Source organism: Rhincodon typus, chromosome 24, assembly GCF_021869965.1.
Source record: "Rhincodon typus isolate 14 chromosome 24, sRhiTyp1.1, whole genome shotgun sequence".
NCBI classification, from domain to species: Eukaryota; Metazoa; Chordata; class Chondrichthyes; order Orectolobiformes; family Rhincodontidae; genus Rhincodon; species Rhincodon typus.
This window is the reverse complement of record NC_063355.1, coordinates 27,042,894-27,066,402: the sequence shown is the minus strand read 5'-3', so window position 1 is coordinate 27,066,402 and position 23,509 is coordinate 27,042,894. Positions and strand designations below refer to the sequence as shown.

The window sequence follows — 23,509 nt, the reverse complement described above, 5'->3', positions numbered from 1 at the left end:
CTTTTTGAATCTTCACTGCTCCAAGGAAAACAATCCAGTCTATTAATCTTTCTTCATAGCTCAGACCCTCCAAACCCAGCAGCATCCTAGTCAGTCTCCTCTGCACCCTCTCTCATGCAATCCTTCTTGGAATGCAGTGACCAGAATCATACGTAGTACTTCAGAGTTTTATATGACTTGGCTAATAAAGCCAAATATCCCATATGCCTTCTGAACCACCTTAACTACCTACGCTGCTACATTTTGGGATCTCTGGGTATGCATACCGAGGCCGCTCTGATCTTTAATGCTTTACAGGGACTTACCATTTATGGTATAATCCCTTGCCTTGTTAGTCCTTGCTGAGAGCATTATCGCACATCCTCAGTCGCTGTTCCACAGCTCATAGTTGAATCCTTTCATCAATATGCGATTATTTTTGACTGTTGTGAGTTAACTTGTTAATTGACCAATCCCCTATGGAATTAATATGTTAACTTGTGGTGTTATACCTTTTACCAGGTCAACTGCAACAAAATCCAGTTATGTTACAATTAGGTCTGAGGAAAGAAAGATCTGCATTTGCATAACACTTATCCTGACCATCAGATATCTCCAAGCACGTAACAGCCAAGCGTAGTCACTGTTGTAATGTAGGAAATGCCATAGCTAATTTGCACACGGCAATTTTCCACACAAGCAATATTATGAATAACCAGGTAATCAATTTTTAGTCATGACGAATAAATATTGGCCAGATTGCCTGGAATAATACCCCCAGCTTTCCTTCAAAATGTTGCCATGGTGTCTTTTCTGTTCAACCACAAGGGCAAACGGAACCTCGGTCTAATGTCTCATCCAAAAGATGGCACCCACAACAGGACAGCATTTCCCTTGGTATTGCATTGGAGCTTTAGTCTTGATTTTTATGCTCTCAAGTTTCTGGAAGACCCCGGAGAATGGTTTCCAAACTATGAATGTTAGAATGTAACAGCTCAAATAATTTGGATGTTTTTCCAGTCACCAACATTAATGAGGATTGAATTCCTTTAACAGCTATTAAGACACAATAAGCTTTTGACCCTGTGCCATGCACTGGAAGGATCCTTTTTCCCACTTTATTGCATTAACCACCCTTTCCTGCTTGGAGGTCAAAGGAGACAGAGTGTTCCCAACTCTTTGCCAATTCCACAATGTTGGCTGTGTTGAGAATTATACAAATAGTCTGGGATAATTCAAGTTTCATTTTCTACCACCCATACATCTAAAATAGTCAAGTTAACAATTACTCATGTAGTCTAATATTTGCTCCTTAAGTATGCTGAACATTTACTGCACTTTTAGCTAAAATAATGCTACGGTACCTTCTCTGTTCAACGACAAGGGCAAATGGAACGTCGGTCTAATGACTCATTCAACAGAAAAAATATGATCAAGTGCAGTACATGTTCAGCACATTTAAATCTAACTGTACAGAGACAGTGTAGGGCTCCAGGGTTTTAAGAATCAATATGTAAAATGTAACATCTAAGAATAAAAATCATTTATAAACAAAACCATTGATTGCAATTTTCACACAAAAATCACTGGAAATATTGAATGCAATTCCCAAAGTTCAATATGTCAATTTTCATCTTTTCAGCAACTGATCTTTCAATTTTTATTTCTTTAAAATTAAACTGTTTTTCTAATCAACCTGTCCATAGATGTTATTAACACACCTTGTGAGCGTGTTGAACATGAACCTGGACCGGGAGTACCACTGCACCACAAGAGGGCCCTTTCAGCAGTTGATCTTTCACCAGCTATGGTCTTAGTGGCTGGCTTCTGGACCATCTGCCTTTCCATTGTTTCTGAATGATTTCCTGACTGGAAAAAGCTGGAAGTTATCTGTCTGAATTTAATTCCTGCCGTCTCTTCTAGCACAGCAAGTCACCTCATGGCTCTAAGGGCAGGCTGCATTGGGCAGAAGGTTATATTGGATACATGAGGCCATATACTGGACTAGTCCGGCATCCGCTGGAACATACAAACAAAACATTGGTTTGGGCTTCCTTGGGGCCATGGGTGGGGGTCATGCTTAGCTAGGTCAAAGAGGAGAAAAAGCCAACCATGGATAGTCTCTGAGCTGGACACTGAGTGAAGAGAAAGGGAAAAGACATTCTTGGAATTCAGATTAGGGCAGTAGATGATGTCAGTCTTGCCTCCAATTGGGCATTTTTACATGATGTGGCAATGCTTATATTATTCTTCAGAACATAAGAAACTAGGCATGGATAACATGGTATTGCAAGATCTAACCAATATTTATTACAGCTGGCTATTATTTATAGTTATTACATTCACAGGCACATACGTGGCTGATTGGTTATAACAGAGGAAAATGTTTCTAGCAGCACGCCATGCTTCAAGTGATCCAAGGTAAGGTGGAGTACATGAACTTTATATCTTGATGTCACATGCTATGGTGCAGTGATGATATAATGAACATGTCTTTAAAGGTATACTGACATACTGACCACAAGACATAACACAATAGGGAGCAGCCCAGTGTTAATATTCCTTAGGCAGATGAGGCTGTGGAAAATGCTAACTCAGATCAATTGCCTAGCAGAAAATATTGAGAGCGAAGTATAATATAGCTAAATTTAGCATGCAGTAAACTTGACATAATTGCTTTAGAAGGAAGTATTTCCATTCATGGGGTGTTGAAAAGTAAAAATGTTCTCATTTATATAGCGTTTTTCATTTCCTCAGAATATGCCAAAGAAAATTACAGTCTAGTCAAATGCAGCAGCCCATTTCCACAGAAAGCAAAAGTGACCATTAAATGCAGACATTATTATTTCATGCTTCAAAACAGTAGAGAAAAAAATTACTGCTCCAATATTAGATGCAACTCAGTATTATAATCAAAACCTTGTGATAGGTAACGCAGCAAAATTATAAACATATTACAGATTCAGATTACACCCATGATTACATTTTAAAAATCATGGTTTATGAATTGCTGCATTAGACATATTGCAGCTTTTGTTCATATTTCCTCATTGTTGTGATCATCATTTTAATGTATTTACTTTTAATGTCAAGGTAACCATTTTGAACAAAGTTCTCTGCTGGGCACATATGCACTATTACAGCTTAGAAAACAGTTACTGCAAACCATTAGAGGAAACTGTACCTAAAACATGATGCTTGCTCAAAAGAATAGATAAAGGTTGTTCCTTCTCTTCAGTTTTATCTGTCAAAAACTGAAACAAGAATCAGAGGTCAGACCTACTATGTGGAATAATTATTCAACCTTGTGTCAAAATCTGGTTCGTATAGGTTCATAAGAGACCTGGAGAACGAGGAAAAGGATACCATGCACAGCAAGAATATCCTGGTTGCTAAGTCACCAAGGGTAGACTCCGACAAAAGCAACAAACTGCCAAAAGAAAACGCAGCACATGAACGGGAAAGCAGATTTTGACTGGTAGGCAATGTACTCAGCAGTGGAGGCATTTGCTACTCTTGTAAAGGATACATCTAGCATTAGGAAGGAAAGGCACTTGGTGAAACGAAGAAAGGTTTTCTGTTTAAATAATTGCTAATAAGCAAGAAACACAATATTGCTAGAAGCTCAAATAGTCACTGCTGAGATCTTTGGTGGTTATACCTGATACAGAAGTTCATTTTCCACTTCAAACATAGTTTATAGAATCTTCTTTTCCTAGCGAGTAACTTATTTATCAAACTGAAGGCTCTTTTGTAGGCAACAAAACAGTACTACGATAGTGTACCTGACATCAACACAAAATCTAACCTGCACCAGCTGGGAACTATACTAAATGATATATGTCTCTCAAAGTGGAAAACTGTTACAGATTTTTACTCACCCTGTGTATGACCTCTTCATTTACAATGGAGGAACAATTGATTATCTGCAGCTATCAATCAGTAGGGAGAACAGCACGAACAACTGCTACAAGAAGAGCTGTACATTATCATCAACAGAGGGAAACTTTTCCTCCCTTGCTAGCTTGCATCTTCAACTCTTAGGTTAAAAGTAAATTATGGCTTTAAATTGTGATATGAGGCCAACTTCTGAACAAACTACACAATTTTCAGAAGTAATTCTGAGGTAATTATTGGGTAAATAGTGTAAAATAATTAAATACTATCTAATGATACAAAATATTAAGTGTATGCTTTGTAAAGTAACTCTAATATATCTTTTTTCGCGTACTTAAAATAAAAAGGATCCCACACACAAATTCTGAGCTTATCCTATGGGAGACAGCCTTACATTCCATCTGCCATAACTCATGAAACATGGAAAATATCTCTACTGGAACTAAACTTCAAGAAATTTATGACCCTATACAGTGTTATATCTTTGTGAAGCCGAGCCATGTGTTGTAGATTTATAATTTTATTACTCACTTGTCTTGCTTATTTACAATACTGGGATGAATGACATTATAAGATAAGAACAAACTAAACTGTAACATCATCTATCAATTGACACCACCCCAAATCCAATTATCTGGTTATTCATCAACATTTCTGTTAGCAAGACTGGCTGCTATAGAACAGCAGTGAATGCATTTTAGAAGAAAATCACCTTGGGTATGAAGCATTATAGGAGATATTGTGACATACAATAATGCATTTTATAAATGGATTGTTCTCCTGATTTGAATAACAACTTAGTTCTACTTACAGTAGAAGTTGCTGCAAGTTGTTGGATAAACATATGCTCCTAGTATTGAAATCTCGGGCCACAAAATTCTTGCAGTTGTTTAACAGTAAAGTCACATCAGCTATTTTTCTCCACTAAATAATACTGTTGTTGTCTGGTGTTACAGTATTTTTCTTTTCTTCAGTTCATCTGCTGAACTGCATCAGTTGTGAACGGTAATGAGAGCATACATTTATACTTCTCAAGAATTTAAATGGATAGCGCGAACAGGATAAATCATAATGGTACTAGTTAAGGGTATAAAAGCAAAGGCTTTAATTATGTTTTTAATTTGAAAAAATGAATTTTCTTTGGTGCTACCTTCTGTCAAATTACATATCTTCTCCCGACCCAGGATGCAGAGGATGCAGTATTCCTTTCTAAACTGGTCTGCAACAAATTAAATTCTGTCCTCACACTTGTCAAGAATTGTGTGTTCCAGAAGATACTTCGAAAAATTTAAATGGGACACTGCCCGTTACTTGTGAGATTTATGTAACTGAACTGTGACAGCAGTAAAACAGCTGGAAATGTGAGAAATACCTGTGCATATTTCTAATAAATGGTATCCCTATGAAAACAGTACTGATGATTCAGTCTGTGTTTGAAAATCTCATGGCATTATTTCCAGCACTGTATAAATAGGTCAAAGCACTATCATGTTTCAACATATGGATTACACTGTCAGTTTTATTGTTGTAGATAAATGTGTGGTAAGTAATGGAAAGCTCTTATAGTACTTGTGTTACACAATATGGTAAGCTACTTCAACGCAAAGTTAAAATATCACAATTTCTACTGGTAAAAATTTAAATAGGTTGTACTTGTACAGCCCAAGGCTTTTGGTATCATGTTGCTTGGCCTACATGAGCAATAACCTACTGAATGTTGGGACTTAATAGCTCAGTCCAAATGTATTCTACCCAGTTTATAAACACACAACTCACACACACACACCACAGGCCATCACAACAGACAAGCACAACACCACACACAATTCACACAACCCAACCATCCATTTATTTCAAACTGAGATCACTGCATAGTGACCTGGAGTTGTAACCCGACGTGGTTTGTTCTCTTCTGAAGATGCTAAGGCCAACTGAAAATCTTTAACAGTATTCCTTGCTCAAATTGTTCAAAAAGAAACTCTGACCAAAAGTCAAATCGGGGACGTGTTTAGTTGTTGCATCTCACTTTTATGTCTCTTTACTGTCTTGTCAATAATGTGTGCGAGTTGGTTGGATGGCTGGTTTGTGATGCAGAGTGATGCCAATTCCACACCAGCTGAGGTTATCATGAAGGACTCTCCTTCCCAACCTCTCCCCTCGCTGAGTTGTGGTGACCCTCAGGTTAAACCATCTCCTGTCGCCTTTCTTGAAGCAGCCCCATCATATGGTTAGTCTATGGCAACTCTTACCTTCTTTTTGTTTCAGAAGTTGAAAAATGTATTCGAGTCACTAAACACATTTTGAATCTTTCCGTACATTTTTAACATCTTACTTATGGTGAGCCCTTGCTGCAGGTTTTCCAATGTGTTCAGAGTTAGAGTACTACATGACAACTTAAACAATGTAGTTTCAAAATTCATCATCCCTCCTACAAAGGAAAGTTCTCTGAGTATTATGACAACATATTCCTGTGAGACCCCCATCTCAATGCTTTGGCATCTACCTTCTATTCCAGATTATGGTTCATTTTTATTTCTTCCTCTGAAATTATATTTCATAATCTTGCTGCCGGTCCAGATCTCTCCGCATCTCAGAACCCCTCAAAACCTAACTCTGCCATAATACTTTCTTCTTATTTTTACTCTGTCTAATCCACTGCTTCACAAATCTATTTATAACATTCACTATCCTAAAGATGCCACACAGGTTTTCGTTGCTCCTAAGTAGATACAAATTGTCAATTTAATTAAGAAAGATCATGGTATTTGCCTAGAGAGTGGGCACAAGAAAAGCTTCTCTAATGCAGCGGCAGTGTGCTATAGTGATATATACTTCAACATGGTATACAAAACTCTATTCTGCATCAAACTGTGCACTTTTGTAACATGATGCTGGGCATCAATAATAGAAAGTAAATCTTATGCGACTGTTCCAACTCTTTATAAAATGATCTTTAATCTTGAGTTATGCTCTTCTTTCCATGTTACGTAAATTATTTCCCCTGGATAATGACTTCCAGTAAATTCACTGACAAGATAGAACATAGAACATTACAGCGCAGTACAGGCCCTTCGGCCCTCGATGTTGCGCCGACCTGTGAAACCAATCTGAAGCCTATCTAACCTACACTATTCCATTATCATCCATATGTTTATCCAATGACCATTTAAATGCCCTTAAAGTTGGCGAGTCTACTACTTTTGCAGGCAGGGCATTCCACGCCCTTACTACTCTCTGAGTAAAGAACCTACCTCTGACATCTGTCCTATATCTATCATCCTTCAATTTAAAGCTATGTCCCCTCGTGCTAGCCATCACCATCCAAGGAAAAAGGCTCTCACTGTCCACCCTATCTAATCCTCTGATCATCTTGTATGTCTCTATTAAGTCACCTCTTAACCTTCTTCTCTCTAACAAAAACAGCCTCAAGTCCCTCAGCCTTTCCTCATAAGACCTTCCCTCCATACCAGACAACATCCTGGTAAATCTCCTCTGCACCTCTTCCAATGCTTCCACATCCTTCCTATAATGCGGTGACCAGAACTGTACGCAATACTCTTAAGTGCGGCCGCACCAGAGTTTTGTACAGCTGCAACATGACCCCATGGCTCCGAAACTCAATCCCTCTACCAATAAAACCTAACACACCGTACGCCTTCAGTCTGAAATTTTCAGATTTCATTCGAAGAGTTATTTTACCTCTAGTTCATAGCACTCTATAATGATCACGCAACATAACTATACTGGCCTAGATAGATACCATCAGTGTTCACTGTCTTTACTCCTTGAGAAGTGACAACAACTTCTGGACTCTATTCATATGCAATTACATGCGGAAATCCAAAAGTCAGCGATTCCACTCTTCTACAGAAGATATACTGATCAGATATTCCTGTTTGTCATTTAGAAACCACTGAAGAAAAAAAAACCTTCTGTTCTTCTGTTCTTGGTATCAATGAAAAAAAACCCTTGAAAAAATTGCATTATGTTAAATGAGGCGTAATTGCATGTTTAACAAAGTACTAAGTGTGCAATTTCAAAGAACAGTCTCACTGGCTTTAAAAGTTTAATATTTTTTGAATGCTACATTTTTCCCTTATGCTAAGAAATTTCACATTTCTGGAACATTTATGATTTCTATTCACTTTTATGTTAATCCCGTGAGCATGTTTATTTTACAACCTGTAAAATTTAACTGTGAAAGAATTCAGTGGTCTTCCTAGTTTGCTGTTTATGAGAATACTTCAATATGATTGGCTGCTTACCCTCCTTGATGATATTACTGTTGTTGGAAGCCTGGTGCCAAGGATCTAGCCAGTATCAGGACGGGAGAAACATGTTCCACAGAGATCATTGGACATTTGTCGCAACTTTCTTCAAGGACAATGGTGAGCTGTGATGATTCATCATTGACTGAAAAATCCAGTCTATTATCTCCACAACATACCTTAGGTCAGGACCATACAACAACATAACTACAACGGCATTATCTATAATTAATAGCCATTCCCTTCCACCCAATACAGAAAGCAAACCATCTGGCGCAGTCCCCAAACCAATCTAGTAGGGTACATTACTACCAACCACATGTTGTGTTAAATTCTTACTTGAAAGGTCTCCAGTTTTTGTATTCAATCTGCGAACGTGCGAGACCTGCCGACCATCCAAAGCTTCCAGGAAATTTCCAGTCTCTAAAATAAAACAAGAGACAGGTATAAGCATCCAAGTCAGAGATAATAGGGACTGCAGATGCTGCAGTCAGAGGAACACAGCAGGCCAGGCAGCATCAGAGGAGCAGGAAAGTTGACCTTTCAGGCTGGGACCCTTCTTCAGAAAGGCCTTCTTCTGAAGAAGCGTCCCGACCCAAAACATCAACTGTCCTGCTCCTCGGATGCTGCCTGGCCTGCTGTGTTCCTCCAGCTTCACACTGTGTTATCTATAAACATCTAAGTGTCTCCCTTTTAAAATGGTAAGACTTTTTAAAGTTATTTTAATTAAATTAAATTACACTACATATTTATATAGCTTTCTCAAAACTACTACTTTTAAAACAACATCAGTACACCCCCTTGAAATTAAATGCAATTTTCTAAATAACTCGATATTGTCATTATTGAGATAATAAATGAGCTTAATGGCATTACCAGAATCACAATTTTAATTCCACAGCCATACACAACTGCCTGAAAAAGCTGCAAGGAAGGAAAGATTTTTATTTTTAGGAGAAAAATTGGCCTTGGATGAAACTGACTTCTATGCACTAATTGAGTTTCTGATGTGTGTTCAAGGCCTACCCATACTGTGGTGGATAATGAATTGAAGGCCAACAACACCCAAGTGTCACAGTACCCAATCCAAACATATGGTAAGCCTCAGGAATCTGATATGAACTAGCCCACTGGTTGCTTTAGAACATAGGCCCATTTTCAGCCAAATTTGGAACAATCCACCCAGTGGTCCTTAAATGAACTGCTGGAAGCCTACATGAGTGGGGGAAATATCTTTTCTATTTATACATATAATATATATAAAATCATCATGTGGAATCAGAAGAAGGTTCTCAACCATACTGACTGGCCTCTGCAAAACTGGGCTTGCCACCATCTCCTTTGCCTTGCCTCCCCTAGACCTTCCACTTTCTGCCCACGCCCCTCCCCACCCCATTCCCAATACATCCCCTCTGTTCAGCGGCAGTCAGTTCGGTGTCTAAGCTAACCAATTTTGCAACAAACTGCACCCCCCCCAAGATGGTCAGAAACACTCGGTCATCTAGTTGACACTTGTAGCTTGTTGACTTTATGAAAATTACACTTAAAGATCTAAACTGAAGCAGGTTTTAGGCTGTCCTTAATTATGCCTACCCAGAAGAGTAGTAGCAAGACTAATTCCTGGGAGAAAATACAGGGAGGATTATTATCAAGCACTTCACATATGAAGTTTCTCCTTCCATGAGTGTTGCCAAAATAAGTATGCTTGAAAGTGTTTTTTAAATATGAAACTTCAGCAAGCTGGATAAATGTTACCATAAATTTCACACCAGAAAACCCACAGGGTTCCAGGTGGTAAATTGGTGGTTGTGCCCTGCCCCAATACAGACTTCAATGGAATTTAAAAGCAGTGCTTCACTTGATCTCAACAGTTTCCTGAAGTAAAGGATTAAGTTAAAGTGGACTCCCAGATTACACCTCAGTCTGAAATAATCAAGATTGTGAAATAATGTTGTTAATATGGCATCATGGAATGGTAAAAGAAATCAAGTACATAAGGTCTACTCTTCAAAAGGTAAACAAATGCATATGTATTTATATATATATTTATATACATACATACATATAGATATACATATATATATGTGTATGTATGTATATAAATATATATATATAGGGGAAGGTAAAAGTATGTGAACAGTCAACATTGATTGCAGCACAACTATAAATACCTTTAACCTGGCTTGCAAATTGGAAGACTTGATACCAGAAGAGTTTGTCAATAAAATACTCTCAGCCAGCCCTGAATTAAGAGAATGCCAGAAAAATATCTCGGAACATACGTTACCTGTAAAAATGACTGGAATGTGACAAGTCACAATCACCAGCCTAGTAGACAATACTTTGATGGTGTGCCACAATGTACCCTTTCCAATAAAAACAAAAACAACATTAGCAAAAACAGGCATGCATCTGCCTCAGGGCTTGGAAAGCAGTGGAAGATACAGATATTGGGATAGAACTAGCTGGTAAGCTATTTGTCTCCTCACAAGCTCCCACAGCCATATGGGGAGCTCTGCTGTAACATCTGACCTTCCCATTTTTCTGCCGTCTGAAATTTCAATACAAGAGTGACCCAAACGACCCTCTTTGTTCTCATGATCTGTATGTAATACTGAGAATTTTGCATTGTCAGCATAAAGTTTCAACTTTGTTTCTCTATAATTCATGTGACACCGCACCTTTCTTTGGTCCTTCTGTGATTGTAATGTAGAAATTATGGCGATTTTGACTTGGCAATACCCAAAGGTTACTGGAATACTGTTGTGAACTTAATCTCAGAAATGGGACTAAAATGTGTAATTTTCCACTGAAACACTACACTGACAATCAGTATAGCTTTTACAAAAAGTGTTCTGTTAAATATTAAAGACCGCAATAAATGCAAATTCTCCTATCTTCTTTTATTATATCTTTTAGTTTTTTGTGTTTTTCTATTATTTGGGTATCAGTCGCTGTTTTTCTCAGATTGTACTTCACATTTTAATCTTGGAATTTAAACAGGTTTGAGCTACATATATATATGTATATTTATATATTTTATATAAAATAAATAAGAACTTGCATTTACATAGTGCCTTTAGCATAAACATGTCAAGGTACTTCATGGGGATTTAATCAGGCAAAACACCTTTAAAGCTGTTAGACTCTCTGGTCTGTCAAAGTTAGAATAGGCACCTTAACATACTTCCCTTGCTCCACTGACTGGACCAATCAATCAATTACCAATGAAATTCATCCATCACTAGGAGATGAGACTTTGTCATGCTTGTGGAATGGCTAATCCAGCTACCTTCTGGGAAATTAATCACCATTCTCCATCATTTAAAGAATTAAGAACCACTGGCAGCACAACATCCCAAAACAGGCAATCTTAGCATGAGACTCCAAACGAGGGGGTTGGATAGAAAGATGTCGGGGTTGAAAGAAATTAAATATTCAGTTGGGGGAGCTGCGGTCAGAGAAACATTTGAAAATTGTCATGAGGCTGTTATACTGGAGTTGCTAAAGACAAAATCAATTCAGAAAAAGTTTATTCTAAAGAAAATCACAACTCTCTGAAGCTAGGTATTTGAGCCCAAAAGCCCTGTAAACTATTCATTCAATACTGAAACAACACAGCTACAGAAGCACATCTGCAATTTATATTTAGTCTGAGTGAGACATCCAGCTGTGCATGTATGTAGAGTGTCTATGAACCATTCAGGTACCAGCTCTAAGTGGAACCATAGTGGAAGTGAAAAAAGGTGATTAAACAAGCTACTAGTTCACAGCTGACTGACCAAACACAGCCACTGTGCAGTTTCTACAACACTGACGTTCTATTTCTCGATCTGGTGCAGACAAGCTATTGCTGTACCAGCTCTTCACCTCAATGCTTCCACTTAACACAAACTAAGTTAGAGATTTTGTGCTTCATAATTAGCATCAATTATATGGCTCTGATACTGCTCCAAATTAAACCAAAGTGACATCTAGTAACAGTTACATTCCCATAAAACAATATTGTCTGTGTGGACCAAAAGATTTAGCAGCTGGTAATTCCTTTGTTGAGGGGATAGAGTTGCAGAGTAATAACCATTCGGCAGAAAAGTGCACAATCCCTGTCCTTTCATATTAATGGTGAGACATAGCTTGGAAATTATTGATCCTCATTATATCTTGTACGTAATACTGAGAATTTTGCATTGTCAGCATAAAGTTTCAACTTTGTTTCGCTATAATTCACGTGATAGTGCGCCTTTCTTTAATCCTTCTGTGATTGTAATGTAGAAATTGTGCCAAAAAGGGAAATTATGCTTGTTTTTAACAGACAATCTGTGTGAATGAGAGGCCCCTGTCATCTGCAGGTTTTCTGAACAGAACCAGACTTGAATCTTCTTCAGATAAATGGAAGAACCGTGATAATTGTGGACACAATTAAGTCCCCACAATACAGATGGTATTAAACACCATGCCTTATTTTCCCTTCATAATGCTGGAAGGTTTCTTTTGCAAATAAGAAAAGGAATTTTCTCAGATTATAAATACACTTTGTTCGTATAATGAAGGATGAGAATCATACTGCCACTTGATCACTCCTGTTCTTAAGAAGGTATTCAAGAGAAGTATACAGACTGTACATGTTTTCATGATGCAACTTAGCTAAGCTTTCTACTTATAGAGTTATAGAGATGTACAGCACAGAAACAGACCCTTTGGTCCAACCTGTCCTCACCGACCAGATATCCTAAATTGGTCCAGGACCATTTGCCAGCATTTGGTTCATATCCCTCTAAACCCTTCCTATTCATATATCCATCCAGATGCCTTTTAAATGTTATAATTTACCCACCTCCACCACTTCCTCTGGCAGCTCATTCGATGCATGCAGCACCTTCTGCATTAAAAAGTTGCCCCTCAGGTCCCTTTTAAATCTCTTCCCTCTCACCTTAAACCTATGCCCTCCAGTTTTGGTCTCCCCCACCCTGGGAAAAAGACCTTGGCTATACACCCCATCCGTGCCCCTCATAATTTTACAAATCTCTGTAAGGTTACCCCTCTGCCTCTGATGGTCCACGCAAAATTGCCCCAGCCTATTCAGCTTCTCCCTATAACTCAAACCTTCCAGTACCAGCAACATGCTTGTAAATCTTTTCTGAACCCTTTCAATTTTAACGACATCTTTCCTTTAGCAGGGAGACTTCTGGGCCTGACAAACTTATCAGGCAAAGCATCAGAACAGGAGGATCATTTAATTGAAGATCACCTCTTTGGCACTCTCATCCAGCTTCTAAGGATGCCCTTAGCATCACTCCACCATATCTAACATCAATAAAGCAATGACTAATTTCAAAACAAAAAAAAACAAAGAACAGTGGATTCTGGGAATCAGAAACAAAATCAAAAACTGCTGGGAAAACTCAGCAGGTGTGGCAGCGTCTGTGGAGAGAAAGCAGAGTTAATGGTTCTGGCCCAGTGACCCTTCTGCAGAACATAAGGGCTAACTTCTGAAACTTTGACAGACCTGAAGTTTCAGCACTAAATCAGTAATATTTAGAGGCAAAAAAAAGTACATTAGTAAAGTACTGTTATAATTGGAGATATTTTCATTTTGACTAACAAAACTCAGATTTTAAATTCTATTTTTATTTAGAAAGCATTGGTCACATGTAATCAAAAATTGACAGTGTTTCTTCCACCGTGGAAAAATTCTGATTCAGTTCCTATCGTAATTGATTATGGTGCATCAACCACATGATGTTCAGATCACCACTGCAAAGTTTTATCAAAGAAATAAAGTTTACAATTTGTTCCTTCGGGTCTTTCACCATCATTGTTTTAACTGTGGCATATACCTTGCGCCATTCTCTCTCTATACTGGGGGCAACATTTTTTATTTAACTTGCACTTGAAGATTTGTTTTTGAAACTGCCCAATTTGATTTTTAAAGTATTTTTTCTCTGTAAAATTTATAACATTATTTCCACCTAGAAAGTCAAGGGCAGTAAATGCCCCAGAATAGCACCATTGCAAGTTCCCAACCAAGTCACAAAGTTGGAACTATATTGGTGTTCGTTCTTAGGTCATAATTTTGGAACTCGACTCCTCCCTTCTGAGGAAGGGTCACTGAATCTGAAACGTTAACTCTGTTTTTCCTTCACAGATGCTGCCAGACCTGCTGAGCTTTTCCAGCAATTTCTGTTTTGTTTCCTGATTTACAGCATCCGCAGTTCTTTCATTTTTTTATTTCCTAACAGCACTATGGTGTCCTTATACCCCAACAACTGTGGTAGTTTGGGAAGGCAGCTCACTACCACCTTCTCCTATGAGGGATGGACAATAAATGCTGACTTACTCAGTATTGCCCACATCCCATAAAACAAAACTACACCAAATGTATCTTTACTATTTGTTGCGCAGGGAGGAACCTAGTTCCAATCTTTCTGGTGCACATTGAATTAAGAAGACAATCTTGACGACATGGAATCTCAACAAGTTCTTTGATAAGATCAAAAGTAGATTTTCTTGAAAGGCAATATCAAGAATGAGAGACTTCAGTCTTTTGGAGAGACTTAGAAGGGAGATGGCTGAGAAGAAATTTGACAAAAAGAGTGTTCAAAAATATGAGCTGTTTTGATCGCATAATGAAAGAAATGTGACAGAATTGGTGTGATTAGCAAAAGAATCCGGAGTAACTTAAGGAAACTTTTCATGTGGCAAGTTATAATGAATTCAGTTCCTGAAGAGATGGTGGAGACAGATTCAATAATATCTTGTAAGTATTGTTGTCATAGCTGTCCAGTCCTGTGAAGCTACACGACGATATGAGGCAAGAAAGGGAGGTAAACTGAGAAGGTAAATTTCTCATTTACAATTTTTAATATACAACTCAGCATTCTATCCTACCCCGGCATCTAGAGCTCAACTTCATTCTCTTTGTATCTTCTCTTAATCTTTATTAGATCTGAAATGTAGACAGTGAAAAGGATTTCCCCATCTGGACACCAGCAAAAGGGAGGTTTAAAACAGAAATTTCAGTTGCGGTAAACAGAGAATGGAACACTCATTGTGCCAAAGTCCTTTATTGCTAGACTCCCTCCAGGAATAGTTGTATTTTTTTTTCCGTAATTTTCCAAGTAACACAAAGAATTTAAGGGCTAAGTAGCCACATGATATTTGAAACAAACTGGCATCTTGTTCAAAGTAGCTTTCCTTCCCCTTCGTCATAAAATAAATTTGCATTCAGCATGCAATATTCTTTGTAGAGTCTTTTGAGGGTTTTAGAATCTTTTATGATTCTTTTTAATGCCTAAATTACATCAAGAGCTGATTCTTCTGATTGAATGGAAAGTTACTTCAGCTATTCAATTGCTGATTTAATCAGTGAAATAGGAACCCAAAGCTGATTAACTTTTTTTAAGAAGTATTTTACCATATACATTAAACACAACAGTAAATTATTTAAACGTCCCTTCAACAAAATATCCCTGAGGAATTTTGATGTATTTTTATTGGGGTATTTAAAGTTGCATTTATTTTGCCTGCTTTTTAATTCTCTTTGAATTCTGCTCCTTTCTCTTGCACATCTACATCCATCCTCTTCCATCCCCCAACTTTAACTTTTAGGTCCTGCTCTCATGAACTCCCTCCCTGACCCCTACATCGCTATGCCTTCTTTTGTAAATTCCAATTCACTGTCAAATTTTGTAGTCTCTCCTAATATCTCCTCTGCATATCTCTGCTTCTTTTGAACTTATGCTTCTTTGGCTTGGGCTATTTTTCTGGGTTGAAGGCAACATACAAATGTAACAGGTGTGGATTGATTTAAAAGTAATTGTACAACTCCAACAGCAAATTTAGAATGTAATTACAGTGTAGAATTGATATCGAACTTTCAGACCAAGTGAAAATCTGTTTCAAAGATAAATACTACTTTATCAGTAAGTAAACAATAAAGTGATCAAAACGTTGAACGCATTAATGTATACCTTAATTTAGAATTTTGTAATTCACTTTGGCAATGTTGATTTCACAAGGGAATAATATTGATAACATTTTCCACATTGAATTTAGAACAACATTAAAGTAGTCTCATTAAAGCACTCAGTTAGCTGAAATAATCTAGGAATTTGGATAGGTCATTGTTAAAGAAAGTGCCTCAATATTGCCAGTCAAGGGATGGTGCTTGTAATGTTCTGAGCAAGGAGGTTATCACACATTTGGACACTGCAAACACCTTTGGGCATAATTTCTGATATCTGTGCAGTAGGAAGACCAGATTTACATATCACAACTTGCCTAACGTAAAACACTATTATTTTAAAAGTGCTACATAATTCATCTTCAAAACCTTCTCATCAGTTATCCAGCCCCAAAACAATTATCCAACCAACAGGGATGAAGGCAAAACTTTACAGTGACATGTAGAAACACACAAAAAATAATTATAACGACAAACCTCCTGCTTGCAAACATGTTTTAAGTTGACTGCATTAAGAAAAGATGTATATTTTAGCCAATGTTCAAAATGAATCAGAGCACCTACTGTCTTAGGATCAGACAAAAACACATTAATTGAACACAGATACCATAGAAAGAAGCCAAACCCCAAGTTTATTAGAGCGCAGTCAGTTAACGATGGGAAAGTATGTGAAAATCCCTCAAAAAAAGCACAGCATGGAGAAAACTGAAAGCATCCCTAATGTGCCAACTCCTTTCTCATGAAATTAAACACTTTTTTGTTTAATAGTTGGTTATAACAAGAGGTTCTGACAACATCAGATTCTCATTAGGTTACAGAAACTCAATGTCAATAGTTTAAAGTGCAAAATGCATACACCATGAAAATTTTCAGTTCTTATTCTTCGAACTCCCGGCCTGGCGTAGCAGTCTCCTGGCCTGGTTTGGTGGCCTGTCGGCCTGGCGTGATGGCCTGTCGGCCTGGCGTGGCGGTCTTTCAGTGGCACATGGTGGTCTCTCATCCTCAGAGTGGAGTTCTGGCCTCGAGTTGATTCCAGAGCAGTCTCCTGGCCTCGAGGTGCAGACTGGTGCGATCTGGAGTCAAGGCCTGGTGCAGACTAGAGGCTAGGTACTGGTGTGGACTGGGTTGGAAGGACAGTTACTCTGAAATTTGTATTTCTCTATTTTCTAATGTATTCCTACGATATATAATGCGGGACATTTTATTTCTTTATTTTCTTATTTTTTTTCCAAAGAACTTGTACTGAAGGATCTGTACCTGGGTACCTTGTACCTAAGATGACACCATTAGCGGTGACTTGTGAACTTTTCATTTGAGTACATATGACAATAAAGCTAATTTAATCATTCAATTCAATATTTCAAAACTAATCTGACTCATCAAATTACTGTCCAGTTTTTGAACAAATCTTCATTTCAATATCAAGTGATTTCAATCAAAACAACTTCTTCAGGAGTTTGTAATGAACGCAATTCATTAATTTTACTCACCCAACATTACATTCCTGTATAAGAAATTCCAAGGACATCTTGAGAATTTACATCAGAATTATTGACTATTTGAATCCACATGATCTGTAGCATCCAACAATATACAGAAGAAATTCAAATATGGGATGTCTTGCATTCCTCACTGCATGGCTCCAATCTAATTCCTTATGATGCATAAATCACCCCTGAGAAAATTCAGTAAACCATTGGCAAAATATAGTCTAAATTACTTCTGGAAGCACAAATGCAAACACGCTCCAATTAGTGTGCATTTCTTCGCATACGTCTGCTAGATGGAAAACAACTGGAGCACTGTGTGTCAGATATTCTCAGGAAATCCTGAGAAAATATCTAGAAGTGAGATAAAAGCTTTGGAGAAAAGGTGACTCCAGCCTGTTCCCAATCCCACGGTGAATTCATGTCAGGGTCAAACAGGAGCAGCTTTCCTGATTTCATGCAGCAGATGGAGCTAAGTGCTGGAAAATGTAAAACGGGCTGAGATGATTCTATAGAGTCTAGTTCCATAGTAGTTTTCCCAGGAGACAAAGATTTGGATGCAAGCACTGTATCATTATTGCAAAAATTTGCCTTGGGCCAAAGAAAATATATGTTTAAGGTATAAACTCCCATGGCTTTCATAGAAAAGAAAACTATATTTCTTTACTTTAATAAATATTTTGAGTGTTTGGACATGTTTCCTGGCCAATAGTCTACTTCCCCAATGAAACAGTCGTCTAGTCAATGCCCATGTCATAAGACGGAAATGGATAGCTATAAAACCAGACTGGATATCAAGAATGATATTATCAATAGATTCAACAGAACTTTATTACCATAATATATTTCAGCACTTTAATGATTACATTATCATGCTGGGAACCTACTGAATAGCCCTGTGTGAAGTCAACAGGACCTTGCTCAGAAGACATATCAAAAATTGATACAATACTCTTTTATGGAGAAATGGAAAGAAAACAGCAAATGATTGCATTGCTTTCATGCTCTCTCTTTGCACCAGTTCAAAATTCTTCAAAGTTCTTCTACCCTTCCATTAGCTTCCTTTGGCAATATCCACAAGTGCCTTGTTGGTACCAAAATAAGCACCCAGTTGGTGCTCCACACCTTATTAATCAAAGGTCAATTAGATGTTGGGAAGACTGTGACCAACGTTGATTTCAAAGCTACCATTTCTTTACCTTTCCTTGGTGACTGTCCGAGGATAAACCAGGCCTTTAATAAACTAAGTGTCACTTTTGCCCTGAGATGAACTTCCAAACATAGTTGCACCTCCGTATCATTGCCCAAATCACTCCATCTCAGCTCATCTGTTGCCGAAGCCCTCATTCATTACTTTGTTAACTCCAGACAATTCCAATCTACTTCTAGTTACTTCACTACAATCTCCCTTCCATAAACCTGAAGTCATCCAAACCTTTGTTGCCTGTGCCTTAACTTGCACCAAGTCCCATTCCCCTATACCCCTGTTCCCCCTGAAGTACACTTAAATTGTCTTGGTTTTAGATTTGGAATTCCCACCCTCCATACATTTTGGTCTTTCTTCCTGACACTTCTAAAAACTCCCTCTTTGATTTAGCTTTTGATCATCAGATCTAATATCTTTGTTGGCTTGGCTTCAATTGTTTCATAATATTCTGTGAAGTGCTTTGGGACATTTTATTACAGCAAAGGTGCTTTACAAACCTACATTGTTGTTGTAAACATGCACAGAATATATTTGGTTATTTTGCACATCACATTCAACAGGAATTTCTTAAAAACCTATACTCATGGCACCTTTTACTGGCACTTTCACATCTGCAATGCTTCTGGCTGTAACATTCTTCCAAAACTTTCCATGTTGTTCAAATTGTTCTGTACATTGAATGGGAGGCTAGAAAATTCACTACCCAAAACTAAAGCCTCCTAAAATACATGTGAATTTTGGCAAATCATAAAATACTTGGGGGGTTCTGGTAAGTGGATGTGAAGGCTTATAAAGGAAAAGAGTATCGTAGCATAGTAAAACAGCTTTTTGGATAATGATATCCAGAGTGAGACAGAAAGGGGCAGAGTGAACAATCATCAAAAAAAAGTAGCAAACAGGGCCAAAGTTAGAAAGAATGGTTTCAAGGCAAAATTAATGGCTCTTTACTTGAATGCATGTAGCACACAAAGCAAAACAGGATATAATGTGGGAAAATATGAGGTTAAGCACTTTAACAGGAAGAATAGAGGAGCTGAATGTTATTCAAATGGGGAAAGACTGCAGAAAGCTATAGAACAGAGAGATTTAGGGATCCACAAGTCACAAAATGCTAGCATCAAATTCAGTGGGTAATAGGAAAGGCACATGTAATGTTGGCCCTTTATTTGAAAGGGAATGAAGTATAAAAATGGAAATGTCTTACTAAAATTATACAAAGCATACTGTGAAGATATTTAGTCCCCTCATCAAAGGAAAAATATAATGGCATCAGAGGCAGTCCAGAAACAGTTTACTTGTTGATTTTCTTATGGGGAGAGAGTGAGTACATTTGGGCCTTTACTATTTGAAGGTTAGAAGAATGAGAGCAGACCTTATCGAAACATATAAGAGTATTAGAATGATTGATAGGGTAGATGCTGAAAAGCTGTTTCCTCATGTATGACAGTCTAGTACTATGCGGCATAATCTCATGAGTATGGGATTGCCCATTTATGACAGAGATGAGGAGGAATTTCTATTATCAGAGAATGGTGGATGTCAGGATTTCCTTAACTGCGAAGAGATGGAAAGCTTGGGCCATTAAGTATCCTCAAGGCTGAGATAGATAAATTTTTAATTAGTAAGGGAATCAGCGGTTTTGCATTAAAGTGGGGTTCAGGATGGCCTGACCGGCTATGATCTCATTGAACGGCAAAGCAGACTTGATGGGCTGAATGGCCTACTTCTGCTCCTATGTTTTAATGAAAATTTGCATAGAGGGAGGTCATTTCTAATTTAATGGTGGGGGAGATCAAAATCAGATGACTCCAGGTTTGCTAAATCAGCTGTTTTGAAATAACGAATGTTGATTCCTTTTAAATTTGGAAGGGTTCAGAGGAGATTTGAGGATGTTTGAGCTACGGGGAGAGGGTGAATAGGCTGGGGCTATTTCCCCTGGAGTGTCAGAGGCTAAGGGGGCTGACCTTATAGAGGATTGTAAAGCTATGAGGGGCATGGATAGGGTGAATAGCCAAGACCTTTTTCCCAGGATAGGGGAGACCAAAATTAGAGGACATAGATTTAAGATGAGAGGAGAAAGATTTAAAAGGGACCTGAGGGGCAAATTTTTCACGCAGAGGGTGGTGTGTTTATGCAATGAGCTGTCAGAGGAAGTGGTGGAGACAGGTACAATTATAACATTCAAAAGGCATCTGGATGGGTACATGAATAGGAAGGGTTTAGAGGCAAATGGAACTAGATTAATATAGGATATCTGGTCGGCATGGACGAATTAGACCAAAGGGTCTGTTTCCGTGGTGTACAACTCTATGACCCTATAAGAACAAAATAGACTTGTGGGTTTTTTTTGAAAAATTAAATCCCAGTGGAATTTACCTTGGCCCTGCTATTAATTGATCCCAGACCTGACACATTGTCTAGGGATGCAGTGCTTCTAAACCATATGTTTGTAAGTTTGAATACACTATAAAGCACAACACAGGAGTAGCAGATACCCTCAGCATCAATGAAGCATTCAACAATGTATGGCACCCAGGAGCTCTGGTAACACTGAAGTCAATAGGGATCAAAGAGAAAACTCTACAGTGCCTTAAGTTGTACGTGGCACAATGTAAAACAGCAAGGGCTCCTTTGGGATATGCCATCAGCCCAATCATCCTTAGTTACTTTAATAATTGCCTTCTCTCTGTCAGCAGGTCAAGAGTGGAGCTGTTTGCTGATAGTGGCACTGTGTTCAATTACATTCACAACTCCTACAGAAATGAAACAGTATATTGTTAGTGTATTAGCCTGACAGGTGATTGGTGGCTCGGATACTGCCTTATCACAAGTTAATAAATAACTTGAAGAGGAGAAAAGCCAACCACCAACCCTTGATCTTCAGTGGAAGCACCGTAATTGAGTTCTCTGCCAACAATACCGTGGGGTCACCAATGAGTGAAAGCTTAACCAACACAATGGCTACAAGACTGGCTGGGTGCCTTTCAATGGGTGACCCAATTCACAAGATAGCAGTGCTGGAAATATCTCGTAACTAGAAACAGGAGTAGGCTATCCAGTCCTCATGTCTGTTCTGCCTATTTGATAAACTCATGACTGATCTTTAAGCCAACTCTCTGAACCTGCTTACAAAGCTATATCACGGCACTCGGAGGTTTAAAATAACATAGTGGAACAGGAGGAGAGCTTACGGTGCTGTAGGTAGCATCCCTGCCTCTGAGTTGGGTGCTTGAGTTTGAGTCCTACTTCCAGGCTTGATGGACAAAAAGTGGGTGTTCAGAGTGCAGCCAAACAGGCTGGGCAGATCAACCTGCAAATTCTTCCAACCCCATGCCCATAGCAGACAGTGAGCATGGGAGAGATATGACAGAAACAATGCTTGGACCCACTACCACCAATATCCATAACGCCAGGCTGCAACATGCATGTAAAAAGTGCACGCTGCCATAGCGAGTCGGTCCCCCAAATGAACTGTAATGCATACCAACATTGGGTACAGAGAAAAATTCCATCTTTGCTGCAGTTAAGGGCCTGCAACTAGCTGAAAACTATCCCGATATCAAACGCTGTAATGAAGGCCTCATCATAGAATCACTAAACTGTACAGCACAGAGAGAGGCCACTCTGCCTACTGAGTCTGTACTGGTTCTTTCAAATAGCAATCCATTTCGCCCCATTCCCAATATCAGCAACACTTATCTCCTTCAAATATTTAATAAGGATGAAAACAACCTTCCTGCAGGAGGAATGTCTAGCTGCTTTCACCACAAGAAGTAAAGCAGGAACCAAAGTTCCATGCTGTCTAATTCATTTCATTTAATAAACTGTGTAACATATTTACCTATTATCACAGAGCTTTAATTTAAAAGGTAACACTCACCTTGCAGGCTGAGAAATAACTGCCAACTAGCTGATAACCTGTAACTTACCGACAGAGCATCCAAAGTAGAACAGAAGTAAATTCATTTCAATATTCCAACATGCTGAGTACCAAAATGTAGGAATTCTGCATCAGTGGTGAAAGCCTGAAACGGTTTTACCAGCCATAGCCATTTAAGTAATTCTACAAATGTCAATGCAATGAAGTTTCTTGAAACAAATGAAACAGAATCTTGAAGGAGTCAACGCAAGAAACAGTCTCATCACCATTTTGTAGTTGACAGTATTGTAATCACTTTTAATAAGTCGCTCCATGTTTTGATAGAGGCAAAGACTATTTGGCCCCAGTGTTGGGTGGGGGGTGGTTTCCCTCACCTCTTGCTGTAATTTTGACGACAGAATCTCTGGAGAAACAACGTAAACAGCTAAAAATAGCCATTTATACCATTTTCCTGAGAGTTTGGCCAGTCTTCCGCCAAAACTACAGCAGGAGACCATCTGCAGAATTTCCAGACTATTACTCCTTGGTACAGTTTTATGTTTTCATGCATCCACAAAAAAATTAAATGTAATAAAGTTATGAGTGATACTGCTCATCCACATTTCAGTGTTGATGACTGAAAGATCTCTGGCTCATATCCGTTTCAGTGAGAGTTCCCTGGGAAGACAATGAGAAGAGATGGGAAAAGGGAGGGCACATTGGCTTAGGTTGTTTAAATACTCCCTGCCACCTGGATCAAAACTGGAGAGCTAGAGAGAGGACATTCTATCCTCATAGCACACAAGTACAGGCCTGGCAAAAGAAGCAAAAAATAACTAGACGATAAGA

At 38.4% G+C, this 23,509-nt stretch overlaps 1 protein-coding gene across 5 annotated transcripts in view; it reads right to left on the bottom strand.

Annotated features, from left to right (window-relative positions):
- The window catches only part of LOC109928721 (EMI domain-containing protein 1), a 308,825-nt gene that overhangs the window by 144,096 nt on the left and 141,220 nt on the right, over positions 1 to 23,509 (bottom strand). For all 5 annotated transcript variants that reach the window (XM_048611521.1, XM_048611520.1, XM_048611524.1 and 2 more), the window contains exon 4: positions 8,484 to 8,567. In XM_048611521.1, coding sequence (XP_048467478.1) covers positions 8,484 to 8,567 — 84 coding nt within the window. The remainder of the gene's footprint in view (positions 1 to 8,483; positions 8,568 to 23,509) is intronic.